Below are 25,999 nucleotides of genomic sequence, written 5' to 3'. Positions count from 1 at the left end.
TTTTTCTTTTTAGTCATTACAATTCACTGACATTTTTGAAATTTTGATTTTTTTATCTTGATGTTGCATTGGAAGAATTTTAACTGTCACACTAGATAGCACCTGGTCATCTCTTACTGAGCAGTTACTTTCATTGCTGATAAAATAGAAGTATATAATGAGCTCTTAATATAACTTCTTGAATTCATAAGAACAGAAGAGAAAATGTGTCAAGATGGTTAGGATTTGTCAAGCAGGCTTTTCATTTTCAGGGGGATTCTCTGTCAAACTTGGGTGTCTGTTGCTGCATCTTCATCTGTTCCTACATACACACATGAGCCTGAAGAATTATTGAAATAAGTCAATCATTGATGGAAAGTGTAGAGCTCGCCAGTTAATTATGTCAGGACAAACCCTGCGAAAACTATCAAGATATGATAGCAGATGGTAGTAATAAAAGAGATGTAGTTGTTACCTTCAGGAAATGCCACACAGTGTCCTTTCTGACTTCATCAGGGCTTAAATTGCATTAGCCAAAGTACTGAACTATCAGAATTGATTTTCCTTTAAGTCTGGAATGGATAGGAAAAATGCAGGTAACTCCGGAGGTTGGTTACAGAAGGCAGGGAGAGGCTCTGCCTTCAAGGCCACTGGAATGAACAAACACCAGTAAGCAGTGCCCAGTCGTGGCTGCCATCAGGTGGCTTCCTGAGGCTGCTGTAAATGAGCGGTTGTTCTCCGTAAACCATAGACACAGGATTGCTTATACAGATGCACTACTCACTGTAGTAAGAGCAGTGCCAGAGCTGACAACTTAAAACTTCATTAGCACAGCAGCTGACAGCTTGCAGCTTCCCACAAGCCATCCTGGAAATCAAGGAAGCTCGGCACCTTCTAGAATTAGGCAGTGAAAGAAGGAAGTGAGAATATCCAGGAAGGTGCAGACTTGTTATAAAAGGGTATCAGCTGCAGTCAGTAGAGTTATCCTAAAGATTTCGACTTCTCTTTTTCCTTTTTGTCCTTGCAGCAAGGATAGGTCTTTTACTGCTTTTTGTGGCAAGCTGATGATCTATTCAAAATGTAGTTTCAGCTAAAAAAACTTCAAGCCATTTATGTAAGTGAGCTACAGTAGGGAAGCAATAGGAACTGATGACCTGACCACAGCATGGGAACTGGATGGAGTATATTAAACAGGTGGAATGTCTGCTGCTTCCAAAGGCTAATGTTGGTTGGGGTTTCTTTCAGCTGTGTCATTTTAATGCTCTGTCAGAAAGAGCATGTTCTTTACTGAAAGTCTCTCAAAAGCTGTTCACCTCCTTTTCAATGTCTGCAATAAATGTGTCTCAGGAAGATTAAAAATAAGGAGACGATAAACATTGCTGCTGTGAAAGTATGCCCAGGAGGAATACCAGCAGATCAAAAGCTTGAACTGAATTTAAGTGGATCCACGCATCTTTGGTGAATTTGCCTGGAAAGGCAATTTCATATTTTATATTTTACTTTATACTGGTACTCATTTTCTAATTAAAGGTCTAATAGAAAAAACAATGTCCTCAGTTTTGTCTCCTATGTTACAGGAAATACAGCAGCACTAAGACATTTTGTCTTTTCAATGGATAAAAAGTTTTTTCACTCATACTAATGTATTATGAGCTGACTTCCTCTTTTCCATTCTCTCACCTGCTTATCCTGGCTTTTCTCCTTTGGCCGTCTCCAGTTCTCTCCCACTGACTGCTCTGTCCCATCCCTGCAGGGTGCCCTGCCTTTCGATGACGACAACTTGCGGCAACTGCTGGAGAAGGTGAAGCGTGGAGTGTTCCACATGCCCCATTTTATCCCCCCGGACTGTCAGAACCTTTTGCGGGGGATGATTGAAGTGGATGCCTCGAAACGTCTCACGGTAAGGAGGCTTCGTGAGCAAGGCTTCATTTCTCGCTTTGTTGCAGGAATGGTTGAGCAGCGAAGGTATCTTGGTGATTTGGTGGCATTCTAATGTGTTTCCTCCTGAGCCAAGGAGTGGAGTTGGTGGGGTCTTTGGGAAGAATACCATCTCTTTTGAGTCTTGAGGACAGATGGCTTTTGTATTTTTTCTGTAGCCTCATGATTCCCTTTCATATGTAACACCAAGCATTTAGGAGAAATCCCTCATAGCTTATCACAGAACTACTGGCTCATTCACACCTTTTTGAGTCCACCTGAGCTGTCTGATTCTTCTGTCTGATACAGCAGTTTGCTGGGGGCATGATGTAAATGTTTGAAGGTCACAGGTGTTAGTACTGGTATTTGAAGATTTGCCATTAAACAGAGGGTGATTTTCTTACATTTCTGACAGAAGTGTTGGCTTCTCACTTCAGGCCACATAAGCTGCATTGTTTTCTATCCTGCATTTGCTCTGCATTATCCTTTAGCAGCCTTCAGAGCAAGTGTCTGCCAGTCTGCTCTTTCATCCTGTGCCCTGTGGTCCTGAGCACTTAGTCCCACAGTGTTGAGCTCCTGGCATTCAGCTCTGAGTCTGCATCTAGGATACATCCCATCACTACAACAGAGACCCTGCAAGAATGAGGACTGTGAAGTGATTGTATCCTTTACTGACGCTGTGTTAATGTTTTAGGGAATTAAAAAACATTGGCAATTAAAATAAGAAATTTTGTCTTTTCAAATAATTTTGGAAAGTAAGATTGCCTGCTTGTCAGTGGAGGCGTGTGCCTTTATGGGTAGATTGCCCCTGTAAATCCTATTGTCAGGCCTTGGTGATGATTTTTATACAGATTTACTAAGCTCACAGATTCTGAGTGGGAGTATGTATAAAGAAATGTAAATTTATAACTCCTCCTGGTTCTTCAGTCTGCTAAAATATTTATAAATAAACTCTCAGATCACTGGTTGGCCTCTCTGCTGAGATTGGTAACAACAGCATCAATCTGTGCCAGCTGTGACGATGCTTTTGGGATACAGGCACCTCTCTGCTAAGAAGTTCACTGAAACTCCCTTCACAACTCCCTAAAATAGTACCTGACATCTGGGTTTTTCTTGCATTCATTACCAGTCCAGATCATGCTCTATTTGGTGGCATAGGGGAAAAGTTTATGTTATTTCTAGTATTTTGCAAACTCAGTAGCCATCACATTTTGCAGTACATAAATAGCACTGATTGAAAAAAAAATATATTAGGCGCCTTAAAAGACCTTTTTAAAACAGATTTTTAAAGAAAGGAATAACATTTTCACAAGTATATTCACAGAAAGAACACTGCAGAGGTTAGAGCAATATCCTGAGAGATGAGACAGCTGTTCTTCATGGCCAAGAAAGTCACAAAGTCCCTCTCAAGCTTAGCTTCCTTTCCATGATGTAAACATACCAGCTTCTCTCTTGTTTTGTTGGGGTTTTTTTTCTCAAAAAAGTGCCAATGGTCTGAGTATGTTAGGGAGCAGGTCATCAAGTGCTAGATCCTTCTTCAGATTGTTCTGAATTTTTCCACAGGGCAGAAAATAATAAATAATAACCCTAAATAATTTGAGTTGTGCAATACAGCTGGGAATGCACATGCATAGGAGAGAAAGCAGTTGAGGTAATTCAAGGTCTCAGAGTGACACTCATCCCCCTCCCTTTCTTGATCAAAATTAACCTCTTACTTCCTTAGGGAGGGAAAAAAACCCAGATCAGGTAGTTATTGCCACACACTAACCATTGAATTATGAATAAGAATTTGAAATAATACATATTAAAGAGCTGAGAGCTGGGAGGAAAAAGGTTGGCTCTTTGTTACTAGCTGCAGTCTTTTTTTCATTATTTGAGGGTCTGTGGGTTTGCTGTCACACTCCTGTGCTGTTAGTGAGCTGCTTTGACTGCCAGGCAGAAGGGAGCTCTTTGTTTACTGCACAGGAGCTGGGAATATAGAGTTCATTCTGAGGAGAGAGCTGAATTTGATTTTAGCTGTGTCCTATGAAAAAGGGTGTAAACATGGGTTTATTTGGAAGCCTCTATTCCTAGAAAATATCTCACTTGAACCAATTTGATATTTATACAAAGATGCGAGCAAAATTGCAGCTTGGGTACAATAAGCACAGATGTAGCTGTTACCGTTACTGATCGTTTGCTCAATACCTCACTAGTGAATTCAGCAGAAAAATATTGTGAAATGTAAGGTGACTACAATTTTTTTCTTTCATTTTTCACTTCCCCTCTCTGCTTTGTTCCTCTTTTTTTGATTTGTATCTCTTTTCCTTTTCATCCAACTGCATTTCCCTCCCTGCAGTAATTGCCATTTCACAGCACACCCACATCTTCCCCAGTCCATCTGTTAAAATGATCAACAAAAACAGAACCAGCATTCACATTTAACTGTCATCATTTGCTTCGGTGTTGGAGCTTGAGAAGATTAATGGAGGGGAGGGTACTCACAATTATTGTTGCTGGCCCTTTCCAGCCTTAAGAAGCAGGCATTACCTTTCTTTGTATATGATTCATTTGTGGGAGCAAGACTTTATTATTTCTTAGTGGAATATTGTTCACACTCACCATGTGTTAAATAGCTTCAAATATGGTTAATGGGACATCCTTGACCACTCTCATTTACTCTGCCTGTTTTACTAAACATGCTGTAAAATAAAAGAATTTGTGTTTTTCTTTGATTAAACATAAACTTTTCATTAAAAGTTGATCCTAGCTCCTGGTGATGGTGTGTCTGACCACCCATATTTATGAAAGGTGAAGTCAAACAAAGAATGAGTACTAAGATGATCAGCATTTGAAAGAGCCTGTCTGAATAGTATGGCATAAAAAGAGCTTCAGTTAATGTACACAGATAATGTCTAAGAAAGGTTGTACTGGTCATCTGCATATTCATTAGAGGTAATTACTAGGGAGAGAAGGATTGTTTAAGCTAAAGGAAGATACTGGCATAAAACCAAAGATATGTCAAATGGCTTTAAAGGAAAGTGGGCTAGAAGCAAGAAGAATTTTAGGTATATCCATGGGGTTGTGGTAGGAATAGTGTCAGGCGGGAAAAGTGAAGTAGTAATAAAGTTTGAGAAGGCTTAAGGGAGGTGTGCTCTGGGTGCCTAAAGTACTGCAGGATGAGGTTTCTTGTGGTTATGTGCTGTTCAAATGATTCAGTCTTGCTACAGCAGAGAATTACAGCTCCTGTAGTAGAAACCAGTTGTACTCTCAGCCAGTATTTTCTTCTCCAGGAAGACAAAGGGCAGAGGCACTTTTCTTTTAAAGATGGATTAGCACTATTGAAAATTTGTTTCTAGAGCAAGGTGGATCAGAGCAGATATTGCAGAATAAGCTATTCCAATAAAGCTGTTACATTGACATCTTATACTGGAGTAGAATGACTTGTTTTCTATGCTGGGTGTACACATAGGTGAAAATACCTATCCCTGAATATTACCTAAAAATTCCTGCACCTAGTTTCAGAATCTTCGCTCTGCTTTCTGATTTTGTTTTTTCTTGGATCTGATGCTAATCATGCTATGCAGAATCTAAAGAACATTAAGAAATTAAAAAGGGAAAGCTCACCTGATTCATTTCTGTAGAAGGCCTTATGGTTAGGTGCCTATTCCATAATTTAAATTTTCTCACTTTACAACCTGTAGAATGGAGGCAATTGACCAGTTGATGTATTTAGGCTACCAAGGGCCTGTTCATGCCCCGTGGACATAGGACAGTGATACTTGCCCATGTCAGGGTCCCTGGAGGCTGCTTTATTACAGCTGCTACTGCTGAAATGGGTAATGGTTTTACCAGTGCTGTTTGCACTGCCAGCCTGAACCCTGTGGCCAAGAAAAGCCACAGGGTTTTTGTGTCTTGACATTACACAGTAGGTTTAAAGCTCCGACTAGGGGATCTTCTGGATGAAGAAGATTCATTTGAGGTGTGGATGCACAGATGGATTTGAGGCTGATCTCCTTCCGGACAGGGAAGTTTGAAATTTGACATGAGTTCAAGTTCAGAAGCCCTCATCTATATCCACAGACTTTAAGAAAGTTTTTCTTCAGGGCAGAACTTCTTAGCTTGGCAACTGCTCTGCTGAGATCAGTGCCGAGGATGTAGACAGCGCTGTCTTGTTTTCCATCTGCCTGTCTGTCTCCATCTGTTGTTCCCTGTCTTAGAATTCAGACGTAAGCTCTTTGTGGGAGGAGACCTCTTTTACTGATGAGCTTGTGCAGCTCTGTATCACAGTGGGTCTCTCATCTGTGAGAGAGGCTCCTCCGTGCTTCTTCAGTGTACAGGTTTAGTATTTGGAAGTATTTTTATGTAAAACTATGATAAAGGAATTCTCCGTCTCCTTCCATAACAGCATCTTAGCCTGCAGAAATCTCTCTGTGCATGTGCAGTGGATCTGAGCATGTTTTGTTATTTTGGAGATGATGTCATGAGACAGTTGCCTGCAGTGACTAGGAGGCATTAGGAAGCAGCATTTTTGCAGTTTCCATAAAATGGTATTAAACTGGGCAAACTCATGTGCAAGCAGTAAGAAAAACCCTCTGGGAAGGGTTGTTAAATGCCTTTGTCACTTAAACGCATTTAAACATTGTGTTTAAATGAAGGCAGGAGTGAGATTAGCTCCCACTGTGTATCTCCCTCCCCTGCACTGCACAGTAGAAAGCATGCAGACTTCTCCTTGTCAAAACCAATCGCCCTCCCATAACCTTCCTGTCACTTCAATGCAGACAAAAAGCAACAAAGCATTAATTAATCACCTTTAAAACGGTAGTGAAGATGTTGGCAGCAGCAAGCACACTTGTAATAACATTTCAATGCAATTACATTTGAATCAGCATAGGAAATGGGTTTGTAGAATACTTTTCATGTCTGGGATATCTCAGCATATTTCACAGCAATGGTTTTGATGTGGATTGAGTGGCAGATGTGTGGGTAAACAGCAGCCATGAGAGCTGTCATACACCTTCAGATGTGTACCATGGTGCAATGGGGCATCTCTTTCAGAAAAATGCTGTGTGTTCATTAGTTTGAAGGAGGTTGATCAGCAGGGGCAGGCCGGAGTCATTTGACATCTTCTCTGAAGGAGCCCAGAGGCTCTGTGACTAAGACATGGACTGGTGACCGTCTTTTCTTTCCCCTCTCTAGCTCAGAAACTGAAATGCTGTTGTCTGCTTTGCCATGGTGTTTCTGCATATCACAGGCACACAGAAGCACAGTGTCCCATGGAGACAAAAAATGCAGCAGGAAAAGGAAGCATGAAAGAGACTTGGACATTGCATAGCTGTATCATCTGCATCTTGTCTGAAATCATTAATCTCTCTAACCCTCCATGTGGTGTATGGGAAATAATGAGTAGATGTGGTTTTACCAGCACAGGAGGCGCAGTTCACCCCTTAGCAGATCCTCACAGAACTATACATCTGTTAAGGAACAATTCTAAAATCCTGCCCCATGGAAGCTGTACAAAACAGGCTCTCCTTATGTTCTGTGATTGAACTTCAGCTTGCACAGAACCAGAAGGAAGAAGGCTGTGTCTCCAGGCTGTTGGGGGAACTCCCAAATCATGTCTTCATCTCCACAGGAGGTGACAGTGTGTCAGGAATACTCCACTTTGCTCTTAAGAGAGCAGGGGTTAGAGGACTGCCTAATGCAGGGGACTGTGATGAAGGGGAGTTACTGTGGTGGGCTGGTGCCACGGCTGGAAGCTGTGCCAGTCTGTCTGGGCTGCTGGATGTGTGTGCTGGGGGCATTGGTGCTGCTTAGACAGATATGTGAGTGCCAGCCACACCTCTGGTTGCAGTGTTGATGCAGTCTGGGGTTTAGAGGAGGCTGTTTGTTTCCCACACTGTTCCCTCTAGCCTCCTGTCATGCTTTCCTAAGCTGCATTCCATTATTTCTTTGTTTCCAGGAAAAGCCCCGATTTACTTAAAAAAATGATCTCATATATAGCCAAACTCATGTCTTACTGTTTTCTCAGACACTGAGCTGTTCCATAGCACAAAGGTCTCTGATTCCTTGGTCTCTGAGGCAAACACTTTGTATCTTTGAGATTTTGTTGTTTGTCTGTTCCTATCCTTTTCTTTTTGTTTCTTTTTTCTCTCTGATTCTAATTATTGTGGAAGTGGAGTGTAATAAGAGCAGGACAGCTGTCACCATTCTTCCTGACCATTGTAATTGGTCTGTGATTTCCTCTCATATGAGTTTTCTTCCAGCTCTCTCCTGTCTTTCCCCTGAAAGTTGCACAAATGTGAGCCCATGTGCAGTGAGTATGCATTTTGTTCTGCACCTACGAAGGTGCTGCATAATGATGAATATAAAAAAATTCCCACATAACAAATAATCCCTGGACATCTAAGAAAAGTTATTTTCTGCTGTGATGATTAAAACCAAACATATTTGGAAGGTTCTGCTGAATGTACATCATATGAACCTTCTGTTCTGTCTGCTGTTAAGGGTTTCTCTTGGAAAAATCATATTGCCTTCTTCTCCTGTGCTTGTGGGAAAAGATGTCATTGTAATGTTGGTGGAATCTGCCTTCCATAGGTGGTCGTGGCTACTTTCAGCTTTAATCAGTCCTTCATTGCATAGTGAAATTCTCATGTGTAGAACAGGAAAGAGGGAAGTAAAACAAATTCATGGTATCGTGTTCAGGTGCAGAATTAGTAAATTGCATAGAACCTTTTTCTGCTTGGTCCTTAGAGATAAATGTGAAGTCAGTCTAGAATGTGTCCTGTATCCAGGAAGGTCACACCACAGATGCACAAATTATTTTGTTAATTATCTGTTTGAACCTATTTTCTTCTTTCTTCCTTTCTCTTTTCCCCCAAAACAAAACTAGAAATGCAATTTAAGAAAAAAGGATCAGCTATTATGCACATACAAAAAGGAGCAGTTAGATTACAGACGGAAGGACTTGGGAAGGGAAAAGCTTGAATTTCCAAAACAGTTACCTGTGAAGCTTTGCACTTAGCATTTGCCTGGGACTTGCTCCTGACTGATGAATTATGTCTGGAATTACAGTGCCATTTACACTGTACAGGGATGGGTATTTATTCCAGTAGGATGAGCAGCTCTTTATGCAGCATAAAGTTTCTGTTGTATGCATATGTCCATCTCTGAAATTTTGGATTTACTTGAATAAGCCTTGAATAAGGATGACTTGTAGAGTTACCTTTTCTATTTTACAGCACTAATTCCTTGTTTTCTTTTCCTTTACAGCTAGAACATATTCAGAAACACATATGGTATATGTAAGTAACTTTTTAAAAAATTTTTTGCATATGTTCATTGTTGATTCTGGTATTCTAGTGTTCTGTGAAGAAACCACTAGAAGAGTGAGACTGGAGTTTGAAAGCAGGTTTCACATATGTGAGAAAAAGAGGCAGAGAACAGAAAAACATCTTATTTTTTATTTTTCTACCCTTTGCTACTCATATAATTGCATTTATATGTACCAACCCAGGAACATTTTTTGTACAATGGCTAACAACTGTTTAAAATACGACATTCAGTCCAGCAACTTGCTGTGTTAAAGAGATACCTGCAGGTGATCAGCAAAAAAATACCCACCTAGCAACCATATTTAGTTTGCTATCCAAGTGCTACAGACAATCCCTTGTAATACCTTCTTGACAAGAAAGCTTTCATTTGTTCCTTCTTGGCATCTTGGCTTTTCTCTGAAGTAGAAACAAAAATGATGATATTGATAAGTAAGCACCTGTGACCAAGAGCTTATCTGTCTCATAATCCCACTCCTTTTTCATAGCAAGCTATGAGGCTGTTTCTGACCTTGTAACCTGTTGATGTGAGAGTACTTCTGTGACTTGATTAAAAACAGCAGTCCTGACAGTGAAACAGGAGGTCCATGAGAAAAGTACATACTTGTCTGGTGGTTTGGGTGTAAGGAAGATTGATGGCTTTTAAAAGTGACCTTGCTCTTTGTGTAGCCTTAGTAGTATTTCAAGAAGCCTAAGTAAATAAACTTTTTCTACTATGATATCCTAATCAAATTAAGGAGAATATTTCACATAATAAACAAGGAAATTATGCTTGGATACATTTCCCAGGTGGGTGATAAGCAAAGTCCTACCTTCATAATCCTGTCATTACTCTTGAGAAGTACTCGAGGATGATGTGAACTGATATATAAGCCTGTCACCATGAAAAAAAAAACACTTTTTCTTTATTTGTTTTGTTTTCTCTAATTCTGTTTTATGGGCCATGTTCACCTCTGGATTTATATGACTTCAGTAGGACCTGAGGGCGTTTTGTTGAATAGTTAAGAAAAAAATTGGAACTACAAAAACCTTAGTTTACCTGAAATAGTGGCAGCACTCTGCCCATGGCTTTTCCATGTTCTCTTCAGTTACCAGACCTTTTTAAACCAAAGAAGTACTGGAGGTTTCCTACACATACATTTTTATTTTTTTTAAACTCTCATGGGTAAATATAGAACAAATGGAGTGGGGAAATCTCTAATTGTAATCTCTAAAATCCCTCCTATAAGGTCTTGCTAGCAGTTGCAGAAGTAAATGGTGTTTACATCAGATTGCACAGATAATTCCCTCTGTTTCTTCATGGAGTGAAATCAGCTGACACTCTCCAGGCTTTTATCAGAACTGGAAATTAAAGGAAAAGTCATTGATCATGTATATTGTTATTTTTATCCTCCTCAAGATTTTTGCCTGGAACTTTTCACTTGTTGAAGGACTGTTGTCCCAGGCTCACATATGCAGTTGTGCAGGTGTGCATTACTTTAGTCTATATTTAGAATTTGAAAATTTTTTTTCTTTGGAGACATAAACATTTGAACACTTTCATGTACTTCTCAATGAAGGTCAGACTCTTTGATAATTGACTCAGTAAACTGCATCTGAGGCTGTTTTCAGAAGTAGAAACTGGATTTTGCAAAAGCAAGTCTCCTCTGGACTCCCGGGGTAGTCAGTGCAGAAAGGCTCTTCCAGATGTCCCTTCAGATTGCCTGAAAAGAAGTTTCTGCTCAAAATAGCTTTTTTAATGAGTCTCTTTCTCATTTTCTCTGTACTGGCCATGGGTTGACCTCAGGAGGTTAACATCCTGTGGCTAATTTTAGTCAGTGAATAACCTTGCCGTCTCCAAAACTCAACTGCTTTCATCTGGTAATGTTTCACAACCTCTTTGCATTTATTTTGCCTGGAAATACTCATGATGACAGAGAAGGGGGTGTAGTGTTTTATCCTATGGCTGTTTTGCTCACCTCTTAAATTTTTTTCTTTATTTTATCTACTATTCTATGTAAAATCTTCATCCTTTGTCATCTATAGGTTACTGACCTGAAAGTTGTACTCAGAACATTGAAGCGGTTTCACTTATTCTTCAAATAAATATTGAGGCTACTATAAAACTGAAGAAAAGATTTAATTGCAGATTTAGGCAGGCAGAGAAAGAGGTCTTGAAAGTTGAAATCATGACTCACAAGGCTAAAAAAGGAAGAAAGAAACCTAAGTGAAACCATTCCTCAGCAACCTCCAGTCCTTGCTCTCCCACCCAAATTAATTCAGTGAGGTTTTTCAAGCCTTTTTAATTGAAATAATTTATTTTTACCTCAAATGCAGGTTATCATAAGCCAGAAAATAAACAGCAGTTATTTTCACATTTTTTAATAAAGTAAGAGGGCAAATAAAATTACCTATTATGGTAAATACCCACTCCTTATATTGCCTTAATTGTGAAGGTACCAACTTGCTAAATCAAGAAAAAGAATAAATGTACTGGTTCTGCTTTGCTTTGCACTGATGCAAATGGGCATCTTGGTGAAATTCATGAGAGAATTTCATGGAGAGACTGAAAAAGTCCACCCTGATCAGGAATCACAGCCATTGTATCCACCAATCCTCACAAAAGAGGGTGGGTTTTAAAGCAGCAATTACATTCATGTGGGCCTTCAAAAAAATATATGTGATTTGCAGTAGTCACTATGTGACATTGTTTGATGTCTGTGTGGGCTGCAATGCAACAAATTTGTCACTCTGCTAGACTGAGAATGGAACAGGCATTGCAGTCATGCCAATCACAGCCCAGACCCGGTGATTTTCGTTTCCTGAAGCTCTGAATTGCGCTGCCAAATGACAAGACACCTCTTTGCAGATTCTACTTGTACCTGATGAGGCGGTGTGAAAATTCCTGACTGTGTCTGAGGCTGACCAGGTGCAGGGCATAAGGAAATGCCACCCTGGAGTGCAGGGAGGATGGCAAGCTGTGCTCTCTAGAAACAGCTCCTGTGCTGACTTGATACTAAAGAAAATTGTAGATTCTATTTCAGACAAGGGCAGCTAATGGGAAACCCAGGTTTCCTGGAAATTTTCAAAGACAATAATTCTTTTTAATCTCTTTTAATTACCTTAAGGACATCTGCTTGTAACACAAATGATTAATTAAGTCAATACTTTTCAGAAGTGAACTGTAGATCATTAAAAAGCAAAAACACTCAGCTGCTGTTCAAAGGTCTATCCTGCAAGAATTTATCTTAATGACAAGCTCATCACTGGATTTAATAGTGCAAGGTTATGAACTTATAATCATTGCTTATTACCTTCTGAGAGCTAGATCTTAATTCTAAGAGGTAGGAGTAGTGACCTCTTAGAAGGAATAAGATGTTTCTTTAGTTGAACAAGGATTTTTGAGTTTAGCCCTTAGATTCAGGACCATGGTGGCATTGCAGAGTCTCACTTCTGCAAGACTTAAAGGAGACATCAGAAGCTGTGTTTTAGTGGTTTAACACACAAGAACAAATCCCAAGTAGCAGCAGATTTTATGTCCTCCATGTTTACTTACAGTTCCCTAAATTGAGTAAAACTGAAAGGGTATGTGTTAGTGCTCCTTGTAAGAGAGGTGGGATCCCGACCCATGTCATGACCCATGTAATGAACACCAGAGTCTGACTCCATGACATCCAGGTAGGGCTGAGCACATTCTCACTGCTTCAGAAGAAGATAAAATGAACATTTCTGAGGACTCTTTTTGCAAGTGATGTCCCGCAAACAGAGCAGATGTCTCACAACTGCATTTCTTGCTTAAAAATGAATTGCAAGTAGCACTCAGCAATCTCCTGTGGTTGTCCCAGCATGTGACTGTCCTATTCTGGATACACTGACTTAGTATTGCTTTCTTACCTCAGAGGAGATAATCTGCATTGGCTCTTTTTAAGGTGTATGGTCTCTCTTCTTGGTACACTGGCTGAGACCTTGGGCTCATGTATATGAACTTACCAAGAAAAACTAAGGACACTTGGATTGGAACTCCTTTTTCTGTGTAGATACTTGGATAGCTTACATTGAGTCAGGAACATTTTAAACTTGTGTGAGCAAATTCACAAGTTGTGGCCACCTTATTTTTTCCAGCATCAAAAAGAAGGATCTCTTCTAGTCCAAACACAGCCCCTACAAACAGCAAATGGTGACAGTTGAAATATTCCTGATTGCTGTTGTCCATGCTGGGAGCTTGGACACAGCAATCACACATTTGAACCACATAAAGGAAGGGGAGGACCCCACTCACGGAGCAGGGAAACTTCAACATTGCATGAAGCAGCTATTGAGAAATAGCAGAGGTTCAGAGTAGACAATTTCTCCAACCAAAACACAGACACCACCACCAAACCCACCTCTTTGAGTGGATAGAGTTTACATTAATTGCTCACTGCCTTCCAAAATAAAATCAAAGGATATTCAGGATATTCAGGATGTCTGCAATACATATCATTAGTCAGTTAGATATACCCTGACACCTTGACCTGTTTCTTGCAGTCATGGCCTTTAATTGCAATGAATAATCAATATTTCCTGAGCCTAGTGAATGGGATGAGATAATTGTGCAGAAAGCCTGTGTTAACTACATTTGAAAGAGTAATATGTTCTACTGCTAATGGTGTGTTCTTAGGTCTGCCACTGACCTCGGGCATTGCACTTGAGCCAAAATTTTCAAATTTGCATGTCTTAAGATAGAAGCAGAGATTGTCATGTTTGGGTGTGTAATTAAGCATCATGGTTTTCCCCCAAAGCCCTTTAAAGTGTGTCAAGTGGGAGCCTGAGCATGAGGTCTCTTAATCACATTGGAAGTGTTAACGAAAGAAACTGCTGCAGTGCCGGTCATAATCAGAATTGGTGAAAAAGATTCTTTTGATGGTTTGTTCAGAGCTCCTTCTTTGAAAGGGAATAATTCAGCTTGTACTTTTCAGCCTGATAGTCTGAGGTCTGGCCAGCTGATGAGACAAAATCTCTGAAAACATGTAGTGTTTTATAAATGTTTGGCATTAGGATGCTGAACAGCTGCTTCTATTACAAGGGCACTGGTAAGTGAAGTTCCTATTGCCTCGCTGGCTGAACACAGGCATTTCTCAATGAAGACCCAAATCCACAATCTGCTGGTCAGTCTTAGCCTTCGTGACAGTTTCTTATGAGAATAATATCTGTCTGGTTGGAAGCTCTGGTCTCTCAGTGGGAATTTAGCAAGCTGTTTCCATCTGTTGCTGCAGGCTGTGTTTCAGAGTATGGGTTCATTTGTGACTCATGTTTCTTTTCTCTCCTTTCCCTCCCCCTTTCTCTCTCTCATCTTCTTTCCTCTGCAGAGGGGGTAAGAATGAGCCAGAACCAGAGCAACCAATCCCTCGAAAGGTGCAGATTCGTTCTCTGCCTTCCTTGGAGGATATTGATCCAGACGTGTTAGATAGCATGCACTCGTTAGGCTGCTTCCGTGACCGAAATAAACTCTTACAGGACTTGTTGTCGGAAGAGTAAGCACTTGCTCAGTCTTCATATCAGTTGGTTGTCCAGGGGCTGGGATGCTTATGAACCTGGGGAGAGGCAGAGAGCACTTTAACTGATGTCTCTCTCTCTCTGAGTGACTGGTAAGAACTTCTCACCCTCTGGCAGTTCATTTGCTGGTTGAGCCTGTCTTGCTCCACGGGTCAGAAGCTCACAGCCTGACCAGCAATGCAGCCACTGTGCTATTTCTTCCCTAGCTGCCAAGCCAGGTCATTTCATGAGAACATGGGCTGCACAGTCCACATGGGGAAGTATCATTGCTGATGTTTGTGTTGGATATGCTTTTGTTTCCAAATTTTTATTTATTTCAAACCTATACCTAAGTCCTGAGGTGTTAAGAGGGACAGGTGGTAGAAAGAGCACTTAGAGGCTCAGGAGACCTGTGTGGCTGCCACTCTTGGTTTGAACTTCCTGGGGACATATAACCTTGACTGTCTGTCCCTCTGTTCTGGATTGTGGAATATGAGAATCTTATTTCCTTTCCTTTCCTCACTAGCTGCTTGTTGGAGACAGCAAGGGTCTGAAAAGCTTTCTGGGTTGTGTATCTAGCTGTCATGTACATGTTATGACCACTTCCAGCTCATTTAGAGTCACTGTGACTGTTTATTTGATGAGAAAGTTTTATGTACATGTTGACCTTTTTTTTCTTCTCAAATGTAAAAGGGTTTTTTTCTTCCTTTTTTCAGAGAAAACCAAGAAAAAATGATTTATTTTCTTCTGCTTGACCGGAAGGAGAGGTATCCTAGTCATGAAGATGAGGATCTTCCCCCTAGAAATGAAATAGGTACTGCAGATATGCACTTAGTCACCATAAACCTGTCTGAACTAGTTCCTCTTCACTTTTTTCTTTTTTAGATTCTGATTTTATTTTAATTTAACCCCAAACCCTAGCATCGCTGTTACCTTCCCACTGAAATGGTGTACTCAGCACTGGTGAGAATCCTCAGCCTGGGGCAGGCAGGTCTGTTCTGTGGTTAAACTAGAAGGCTTCATCTTTCAAGACATGCCTGTCTCACAGAGCAGAAACATCCAAGTAGGTCTTGAATGGGATCTTAAAAAATGAGCTGTGAACGCACAGGCTGACTCTATGCAGGCAGATGAGGTTTAGCAATATAATCTAGTGGCAGAATTTTCTAATTACAAGTCTCAGTGTGGTGTTGCAGAAGGCTGCTCACGGACTTCAGTTAGTAAGAAGCTGTATAGCTGCATCCCTCTGCAGTTATATATGTGCACATTCTCTTCTCTGTAAGTGAATACATGCACTGCTGAAAGTATGAATCATATAACTTAGCTGTTTTATAGTACATAAATCAAACTCCCATGTTTTTAGACTTAGAAAGATTTTAAAAGCTTAATTCACAATAAGATTACATACCTTACAAAGCTCTTGTGATACCACTTTATTCCTATTTATTCATTGGTTTTTTAGGATGCTGCTCATCACCACTAATCCAGACAACAGGAAAACTGCTTCCCAAGGAGCTAACTATATAAGGGAGTCTTGATGTGCAGACAAGTTTAATAAAGGATTAGTCACTTCTAGCAATTATCTGAAACGGAATTTTGCATAGAAGTGTGGAGATTTTCAGGTATTGTACTTGAGCACTTTGAAGACTAGAAGCAAAGTGCCCTTTATTTTCACTGGAAGGCCTGGAATCTCATGAGCTTTCAGGGCAGTGCTATATTGCACAGCATTTGCTAATGCTTCATTAAATTATTAACCTATCCAAGTTCCAGGCTCCAAGCCCTATAATTTTGCAGGGAAATCTCTTCTGCAGGAGAAGAGATGAAAGTTCTTAGTTAGCACAGCAATTTTAAACTCCTACCTGGATGGAGCTACAGAGAGCATGTTAGCAGGGATCCTGATGAAGATGGGTAGCTGTGCCAGCTGCAGGTCCTGTGGTCTAAAGCCCCTTGTTCAGTGCAGTTTGTCATCTAGCACTCTGCTAATCAGCTTTTGACTCAAACAGATTATCCTGCCATGTAAGGACAGCATCATCTTGTTTTAGAAATGCTTTTGTCATAAGAAAAGAAACAAGGTGACTCTAGAATCTTCAAACCCAGCATGTAAGTGAATATGTAGCTATGCCCTAAATGCAATGCATACCTCTTCTACATGCCAGAGTATTTTCATGGTTTGAACTGAAATATTATGATCCACTCTTGTATTTTTTTGTGCAGGGAGTGAAAATGTTTCCTAACAGGGAAACACTGACTGCATCTATGTGCCTCACCCACACATTTGAGCATTATTCTTTGAGTGTTTGTATTTCCTCTTCCACAGGGGGTTTCCACGTCCTCTGTTCCCAGCAGTATCTCTGAGAACATGGGGCAAGGTTTAATTAGGAGCAGTCATGTGTCTGATGAATATCATCATTAGCCATTAGCAACGGCCTTGCACAAAGAAAAGCAGAGAACAAGTAACAGTTTAATAACAGCAGCTTGAAGAAACCATGTTCATGAGAGTTGTGTATTGTCTGAGCTCTTGCAAAAAAAAAAAGCATCTGAGAGTATTTTGCTTTTTCATCTTTGTTGGCATATTAAGTCTCAGAAAGAATAGATACAGGTAAAAATATGGCCAGCTACAGATTGCCCTTTCTTCTGGTGTCCCTTTGTCTGTTTCAGCTGTATGAAGTTAAGTTTCTTCCAAGAGCCAAGGAAGGGCCACTTCCAACATTTTTCACACGCAGCTCCATTTTCTTTACGTTAAAACATGGGAATGAGAAACTTCTCAGTAAAAAGAATGAATGTCAACTAATGTCTCCATGAGAAAAAGGATTTTATGGGGTGAAGTTTCTTAATAAACCAGAGAACAAAAGTTTGGGCCAGAATACATACAGAAGATAGAGATGCCTCATCCAAATTCGGAAGGTGAACCTTTATTTTCCACCTTCTGTGAGAAGGCAGATTTATAATTGGATCATTACCTATATGATTCTATCTTCACATGTAAAAATCCTTAGGAATGGCTTTGCTTTTCTGATATGAAGCAAAAGGAAAAGGCATCCACAGTATTGTCACTGTCACTGGGCTATGGCCTGATTTTTTTTTCACCATGTCCAGAGAGTTAAAGAAGAGAAGGGCACATACTGGGAATTTTCCTATTTTTAGTTCCTGGGCTTATGCAAAATCTTCTACAGCTTTTGTATGACACCACTTAAGTAATTTTGGCAGGATGGGTGTGTATATAAATAATTCTTTAGTATCTTTAGCCTTGACAGTGGTGGTGCTCTGTCATTTCTTAATCAGACCTTTCTAAAAAGTATGTACAATACTTGCTACTCTTGGCCATGTGTACTGTAGGATTGTAGCCAATTTTAAATAGGCATCAAATATCTTTATTAGAAGCTCAACCGCATTAATGCAAGCTTTGGATGTATTTTCCATCCAGCTTTTGTGAATTGTTGTTCCTGAATTTATAGATGCATTTCACCACCCGCTCTTTTTGCTTATTGTCTGTCTTTGATAACTTAAAATATAGATTAGAAATCAATTTCTTCCAGCATCTTAAGCAGAAAGGGCTGATACAAAAGAATCATTTAGCTTGTTAGCAATATCCTTTTCCTCCTCAGTTTTCTGTTGATTCCCTCATGGCCCCTCCGGCTAATGTCCTTCTCTCAGGTTTTCTCTTTCTGATGGCTGTACAAAAGACTGTCATTCAAGTTTTTAGCTAATTCCTCTTCAAATTTCTTCTTTGCTGTGTTTTAAAGTCCAGCTTTCAAGAAAATGGCATGTCACTTTTGTAAATGTCATTTGGCTGAGTTTCCATTCCTGTTTTGAACATTCGTGGATCAAATTGACTTTTAAAATATCTGTTCATAAAGTATTTTTCTTGGCTTTTTCTCTTTATTGTTTAACTTCTCTTGTTTGAGCTTATTCATCACCATTCTTTTGACATTTGATGCTTTCTTCATCTTCCTTCTTCCTTTTTTTTAAACTGCTCTATTTTTCTTTCCTTTTTTATGTCTGGTATCATGCTACAAAACTTGTATCCATTTTGTGTTATATATACACTGAACATCCTTGTTATGTGTGTTACTATGGTGTAGATACACTCCTGAACCACCAGTTGTTCTGTAGCATGAATTCTTTCTCATATTTTGAACTTGCTTGAAGAAGTAGGAGTTTGAAATATCTAAACCTTGTCCCAGCTTACTTTTGACCACTTACACATATGCAGTTGAAGTCACACAGTATGAATGCTTTATTTGGTTTATCTACTTTTGTTTTTCTGTCAGCTTTATGTACTGTTTTTTTCTTATCTGGAGGTCATTGCCTATACAGTTTTCTACTATCTTTTTATTGCTGGATAGAGTTTGAAATGGAGTGAGATGCAACTACACTTTTTTATCTAATTAATTTTTAAGTGGAATAGTGCTACTTCTAACACAAAGAATACTTGGGTTATACTGTAATGGGGTCAGTTGTTATCACTAATCCATTTGCATTGAACCATCTTAACTTATGCTCATTGTTTCAAGGATAAACTCTGCCTCAAAGAGATCTTGTTCTGAAAAACATGATGTTAGAAAGAGAGAAGGAATGAGTACATAGTGGGTGTGAGGGCAGGATAATAAAGAGCAGGCAGTACAGGTAGAATTGTCAAGTGTGGTATTTCTGGTTTTGCACAGGAATTCTGGCAGAAGAGGAAGCCTTAAGGACTGGGCACTGTGAGCTCCTTTGTAACAGCAGGGGTGAAGGATGCCTTCTTTCACAAGTGGTCCCCACTAAAATTAAAAACGTGTCTATAAATAGAGGCAGGGAACTGAAATAGCCCAAGCAAAGGAAAGAAAATCCTTCTGTATTTTTTTCTGCCTTTCTCCTTTATACTGTTTTGATGCCATGTGTGGTGTTAGCTATAAAATGTCTCAGCAGGTCTGTATTTGGTTCCCTGCTTCACCATGAAGAGGTGGATGATTTGGCAAGTCACCTTCTGCAATGCATTTTGGCATCTAAAGACTCTTCTCAGAACAGTTTAAGTACTCCTCAGAACCTCAGTAAATGTTTGTCAACATCTTTAGGAATGAATTGCCTTTAAATATCTCTTACATATCTTTATATATCTTTTATATATCTTTAAATATCTCTTATAGCTCAGTTTTCACTCTGCAAAGCTAAAGTAGCACTTTGATACCTCATACAATTGTTACACAATAAAATGTGTATAGCTGTAGTAGTAAAAGCTGTATCGTGTGGCTCTCATTGAAAGATTTGTCTCTGGTAGACAAGCCTGTTTAATTTGTAATGCTTCTGAAGGAGGAAAAATATAAATCAGCAGGAAGAACCTGAAATCTAATCTTAAAGATGCAAAAAAAGGGTATTCTTTCAGAGCAGAATGCAATTCTGAATGTACTCCTGTTCCTGTGTCACATTTAATCAGGCTGGCAGGGATGTGGAAGGCAAGCTCTACCAACCTGGGTACATACACAGGATCCCTGGATGGCTCATGCTCTACCTAGCAGCTTGTGCTATAGCCCATGCTGCCACCTTGTATCATCCTGTTATTACTGTTACCAGCTCTGTAAGCTAATATCTGCAAGCTGTGGTATAGCTGAACCTCTATTTTGCAGTGCTCACATTACCTTCAGGGCAGTGGCAGGGCTCCTTCTCTCTGCAGGTGGATTGCAAGTTACATCTTAATGCTTGCAAATTTGGAACAAATGTCCACCTCCATCATGAAGAGATCTGTCTTTGTGGGGGAGGTGTGAGAGTGAAACTGTGGAGAGAGCATTTTACCCACGTGTGTGAGGTAAGTCCCAGCAGAATTGAGCTGACAGCGCTTTGTTTCCGGGCAGATCCCCCCAGGAAGCGCGTGGACTCCCCAATGCTGAACAGGCACGGGAAGCGGCGGCCCGAGAGGAAATCCATGGAGGTTCTCAGCGTGACAGATGGTGGATCCCCAGTTCCTGCTCGCAGAGCCATTGAAATGGCACAGCATGGACAGAGGTGGGTCTGTGCTTTGCCCAGGAGCCCTGCCTGCCTGGGTCTGCTCCCCCCCTTTGTGTTACACATACAAAGGAGCTGTGGGGCTTTCCTGTTTGCTCCAGCACTCATTACACCTTCCAGTCACATCTGCAACGTGATCTGGCAGCCAGCAGAGCTTGTGCAGAAGTCCTGCCAGGGACTTAAGGGTTCTGTTTGCTTGCAGTTATTCCTCAGGAAGCCACCATGTCCTCTGGGCAAGACCCATCTCACCCGTTTTTAATTATTGAGGGTATGGGCATGCATTCTAAGCTTGCAATACAGGCTGGCTGGGCAATGGGAACACATGAGGGCTTTGGGAGGTCTCAGACACGTGTCCTGTCAAACAGGATAAATTACCTTCTGCTTGTTCTTCTCTGTCTCCAGAGCCTACAACAGGAATCTAGGTGACTATCTGGGATTAGGTTCCTAGCTTTTGGGCACCTGAAGTTAAATGAACACCATGCTCCATGTCATCAAAACAACTTGAATCTGAAAAGCTCTGTCCAGGCATCTTGTAGATGCCTCCAAAATGTGCTGTGAGAGCCAGAATGCATCTGAAATGGCGCATAAATCACCACATGCTTGTAAAGTGATGGAATATGTATAATTGTCCTCTTTTCTATCAAAGAAAGTGTCAGTCTTGTGGGGAAACAGCAGAGGAAAATGGTGTCTCCTCAAGGCAAGTTCTGGGAGAGTAAGTGAACTGTGGAAATTCACTGATGTGAACCATGGAAGTTGCTTCCTCAGTCCCTATGACTAGCCTAAGGGAAGCACATGCATTTGGTTTCACACTTGCATTAATCAATCAGTATAAAGAACACTTACCATGTATGAATGATGATGATGATGCTGTAACTTCTGTTTCAGTTTTTACATAATTTTTTATTTGTTCAGCTCTTAAGATGTGTTTAAAAAAAAGCCTGCTGTGCCCAGAAGCTCCCTTTGCTGACTGAGAACTGGGAGAAGAACATGAAATAATTTCACAGATATTCCAGAGGCCCCTAGAATTGCTGGAAACTTTTCCTGGCAATTGTTACAGTTCTATCTGCAGTGAAGAAAGAATGGTGATTTCCAGAATCTGCTAGGACTTATTTCAGACTGGCTATGTGACCTTGAGACTGCCATAAAGACTTCTTGACATATTGTAGGTTGGGAAACCTGTCTCAAATATGTGATTTGGTGTGAGGTGTGGGTGAAGGAATTGTTCAGGACAGGGTGTGCTCGGTGTTCCTAACAGGCCTCAAAGGAGTAAGGATGAGCACAGCACTGACTCCTTGTTCCACCTGCAGTGTTTACTCTGCTGCTGGGTGATGGGGGGGACATGAGGCCTCCAGAGCCAGGCAGAGGCAGATCACTTCTCCCCACCCCGAAGCTCCTTCACAGGGAGTGTCCAACTGAATGGAACAATCATGAGGTGTTAAATTGACCACAGCATTTTCTGAGAGCTGAAATGATTTCTTTCATATCTGAACTTTGAATTTGGGTTCAGAAGCCTGAAGAGGCAAAGCTGTGTCTTGCTATCCAAAGTATTTCTTTTGCTTTTAAATGTCTCACTCAGTTCTGCGCATGAGGAAACAGTTGAAGTCAAAAGGTCTGGGATAAGTTCAGAGCAGAGATATATCCAGGCTACATATCAGTAAAGAAGGGGTTTGGCTTAAGGAGGAAGCAAAACCTGCAGGCACAAAAGAGATATGGGGCAATGCGTACCACAGGTCAGGAATGGACATAAAAGTGTGATTAAGGGTAGAGAAAGGGGTGTAATAACACCATGATTGATGATGATGGGCATGGTAGTGCTTGTTTTCGAAGGGGTTAAAGGGAAGTTGTTAGTTTACTCCACGTGTGAGCTTCCATAATTCATCCCATGCACATGCAGAGATGACAATGGCACATTTTGTGCTGCTGGCAGCACAGTCGTTCATAACACGAACTGGCTTCACTAACGAACCCCACTGCATGGGGGGGGTCTGGGGACAATGCATTGCTGATGGGGCACCATCTGTCAGAACACTCAGTAACAAAGTGACAAGTGCCTTCCACCAAGAATGGGGATTTTTAATGGCTAGGTGCATATTATGAAATATGAAATGACCCACTGACAGTTGTTTCTACAGCAGTAGGGTTTAGATCCCCAAGGGGAATGCTTTTTTAAGAATTACCTTTTTTTTGATCTCAAGAGACAACTATTCAGTGCTTTTATCCTACAATACCACCAGACTGACCATGGAATCAGGTCTCCTATTTAAACACAGATGACTTGTGTAAACATCTGGAGAAACAGTGCCATTGCTTCTTCCTTGAGCTGGCAAAGATATACTTCTGACCAGTGGGCAAAACACACCCAAGTGTCTCGTGATTTAGTCCTACTTTCCTCTTTCCCAGTAGTAAACAGATATTTGCTTGCATAAGGAGGATTTCTGTTGCAACTCGGGTTTACATGTCTGTATCATGATCTGTGCTTTTGGTAACAGTGTGGGGGCCCTACAAGTGTCTGATCTTGGCTTGTTTAGGGCATATCTTTCCACTGAAATTTAAAACTTGGCAGCCTCCAGCCTCCAGACTGAGAAAGTATAAGTGAAAAACATAATCCTTCAGTGACTTGGTTTTGAATAATGGACGAGGAAAACTCACACAAAAGCTGCTTGTGGAGCTTACAGGCTCCTTGAAATGCTTGTGCCAACCTTTCCAGGTGTTCTCCAATGGATCCTTGTGATTGGCAAAGTTGGTATGCACAAATTCTAACCCCTCTAAAAGTGGTGACTAAGTTTTGTTAGTTCTTGGGTTTCCCTGCTAGTTGTCAACTAAACTGGGTTCATAATTATATCTTAATTACTTCTGCTGTTCTGGTATCCCCACCTCTCAGACTGTCTGATATTTCATTGAAATGTCAAAAGAAAAGAAGTAGGTTCTGAGCTTAGTTTAACATCAGCTAATTTTTCCCTTGTGCTAAAATCACACAGACTAGGAAAAATTCCATGGGAGCAAGAATCCAGCAGGGATATGGCAGAAATTTTCAGCAGCTTTGCTGTGAGAGTCCAAAAACCATTCTAAAATGGGCTTCATTAACTATTCATTTTCTTCTAGTTTTTGAAGTGGAGAGCTTGCATGAGAGATCAGCTAACATTATGAAGCAGTGTTCTGTGAAACAGTGAAGTGAAATATATTACAGAGAGCTGCCCTTTTAGCAAAGCACAGGGAATTTCACTTCTAAGCTGCAGGGATTCAGACCCAACATGAGAAAGAAGGGCATTTCTCTATACACTGAGTATAAGGAAGAGACTTGCAAGTTAAGTGGCAATGGACCCTATAAATTAGAATACAAAATGGATTACTGTTCCTCTAAGAGGCTCTATGGTCTGATTTTAACCTTTTCTGAGAGCATGCTTAGTGTTGAGGTCTTCTGGAAAAGTCATGAGTAATGAATGCTTTGCAATTAATGCTTCAGGTGTGTTCTGTTTTCCCTGGACACTGTGACAAAGTAGATGGTACCTGGGTTTTAAATTAAATAAAGGAGAGCAAGGTTTACAGGTATGCATGGGGGAAGTCATCTTAGACCTTGGAAGTCAGGGGAAGATAATGAACTTGAGCACTGTGTAGGCTTGAGCCATAACTCTAAAGTAAAGGAAAGGTTTTTCAGAGCGTTGCTTAAAAAGGGGAGGATGGGTTGGGGGACTGGGTGTCCAGCGTTGCTACAGGTGACTCTCTTTTATAAAAATGTCCACACTAGTAACTGTGTTTTCTCGCTTTGTTCCTGCCATAGTAAAACAATGTTCAGTAAAAGCCTGGATATCTCTGAAGCCAATCCCAAATTCAACAAAGAAGAAAGGTATAAACACTGACAATATGTTCCTCTCCTCTACCTCACTGCTGAGACCTTAAAGATGCAGTACTTACCTTCTCTGTGTGGGGACAGAGCTGTTCTCTCTTTCCTCTTTAGAGAGAAGCAAAGAGGGTGGGATATTTACAGCTCCACACTATATATGTTTTTGTACAGTACCATTCATTTGAGGCTATCCCCAATGCAGCCTTGGACTGTACCAATGATTTCCCCACTCAAATTTCATCCTACTGCTATTTTCTGGTTCAGTTCTGCCATGAGTAGAAGTTCTGCCCAGGGTAGAAGATGTATTTGCTTAAGACTCCTTTGGGAAGGATTGGAATATAAAACATTAGGAAAGCCCAGAATGTTCCACTCTGAGCATTAGAGACAGCAGCACAACTGAGTGAGTGACAACAGTGGTAGGAAAATTTGGAAATTCAGTCTGATAGACAAAATATTAAGGACCTCTGGTAAGAGAGGTTTAAAGACTACCCAGAGGACACAGGAGGAAAACATGGTTGAAAACAGAGTTTTTGGAGGATGATTCTAATCCAGCAGTTCAAGTGACAGATGCTAAAGAACAGCAGAAAGGGTAACACCCAACTCTCAACAGAGGCACAATGGAAGACAGGTAGGCCACCACATTTACAGACTTATGGACTTATGTGGGTCCATGAACACAAAAAAAAGTTCATACTTTTGTATAGGTTTTTAGTGTACATGCTGTTTCTAAACTTTTGGTCTCAGAGGAAGAGAATTTTTCTCTGTGTTGAAAACTGGCATCCCAAAGGATAACTCTTCACCAAAATGTAATCCTTACACATTTTGGACAAACACTAAGCTTACCCAAAGGTTACAGGTGTGGCATATGATTCAAAAAGGGAGGAGCAATGGCATCCTTAAAGGAACCAATGGACTTTGCAAACCATTCTTATTTCCATTTCTCCTTTTCATAGAAATATTTCTATAAAGAGGTAAAGGTGGCCTTTATGCCTCAGGAGAATTGCAGGATGTGTGAGGGACTGTTTTGGCCTTTGGCAGTCTGGGACAGTCTTCTGTGATCAATGTTTCAAGTCCTGAACCTGCCACAGTGAGGGACATCGTGCATTTGCAGGAGAGATTGTGCCTCATGTAGTGTGTAAAGCACCCTCTCTAAGGTGCCAAAATACCAACAAGCATTGGATTGGACCTAAATTGTTAGCAACCTTGTAGTTCCACAGCCATAAAGAAGTAGTGGTTATACAGCCTTTAGTGGCTGGGCTATCCTGAACTGTTAGCATAGACATGGAAATTCCTGTTCCTTTCTCTGATACTCCCTGTGTGTAAGTTCTGCTCTTTAATATGTGGCACTTCTTGCATTAAAAGTTAGTCTAGGGTTACTCCAAAAGTGAGATTTTTCATAGTAATTAGGAATCGGGTCCAGTAAAAGAGATGCAGAAATCTTATCTGTGACAGGAGAGGAGTCTTTCAGCAGATGTTCTGAGTA

The 25,999-nt window shown here is 40.6% G+C and overlaps 1 protein-coding gene across 3 annotated transcripts in view; it reads left to right on the top strand.

Annotated features, from left to right (window-relative positions):
* BRSK2 (BR serine/threonine kinase 2) overlaps positions 1-25,999 on the top strand; it is a 302,408-nt gene that overhangs the window by 234,289 nt on the left and 42,120 nt on the right. For all 3 annotated transcript variants that reach the window (XM_058806653.1, XM_058806651.1, XM_058806650.1), the window contains exons 8-12: positions 1,733-1,879; positions 9,148-9,179; positions 14,534-14,698; positions 15,416-15,513; positions 20,525-20,675. In XM_058806653.1, coding sequence (XP_058662636.1) covers positions 1,733-1,879; positions 9,148-9,179; positions 14,534-14,698; positions 15,416-15,513; positions 20,525-20,675 — 593 coding nt within the window. The remainder of the gene's footprint in view (positions 1-1,732; positions 1,880-9,147; positions 9,180-14,533; positions 14,699-15,415; positions 15,514-20,524; positions 20,676-25,999) is intronic.

Source organism: Ammospiza caudacuta, chromosome 6, assembly GCF_027887145.1.
Source record: "Ammospiza caudacuta isolate bAmmCau1 chromosome 6, bAmmCau1.pri, whole genome shotgun sequence".
NCBI classification, from domain to species: domain Eukaryota; kingdom Metazoa; phylum Chordata; class Aves; order Passeriformes; family Passerellidae; genus Ammospiza; species Ammospiza caudacuta.
Note: the sequence above shows the minus strand (reverse complement) of the source record. Positions and strands in the feature narration are given on the sequence as shown.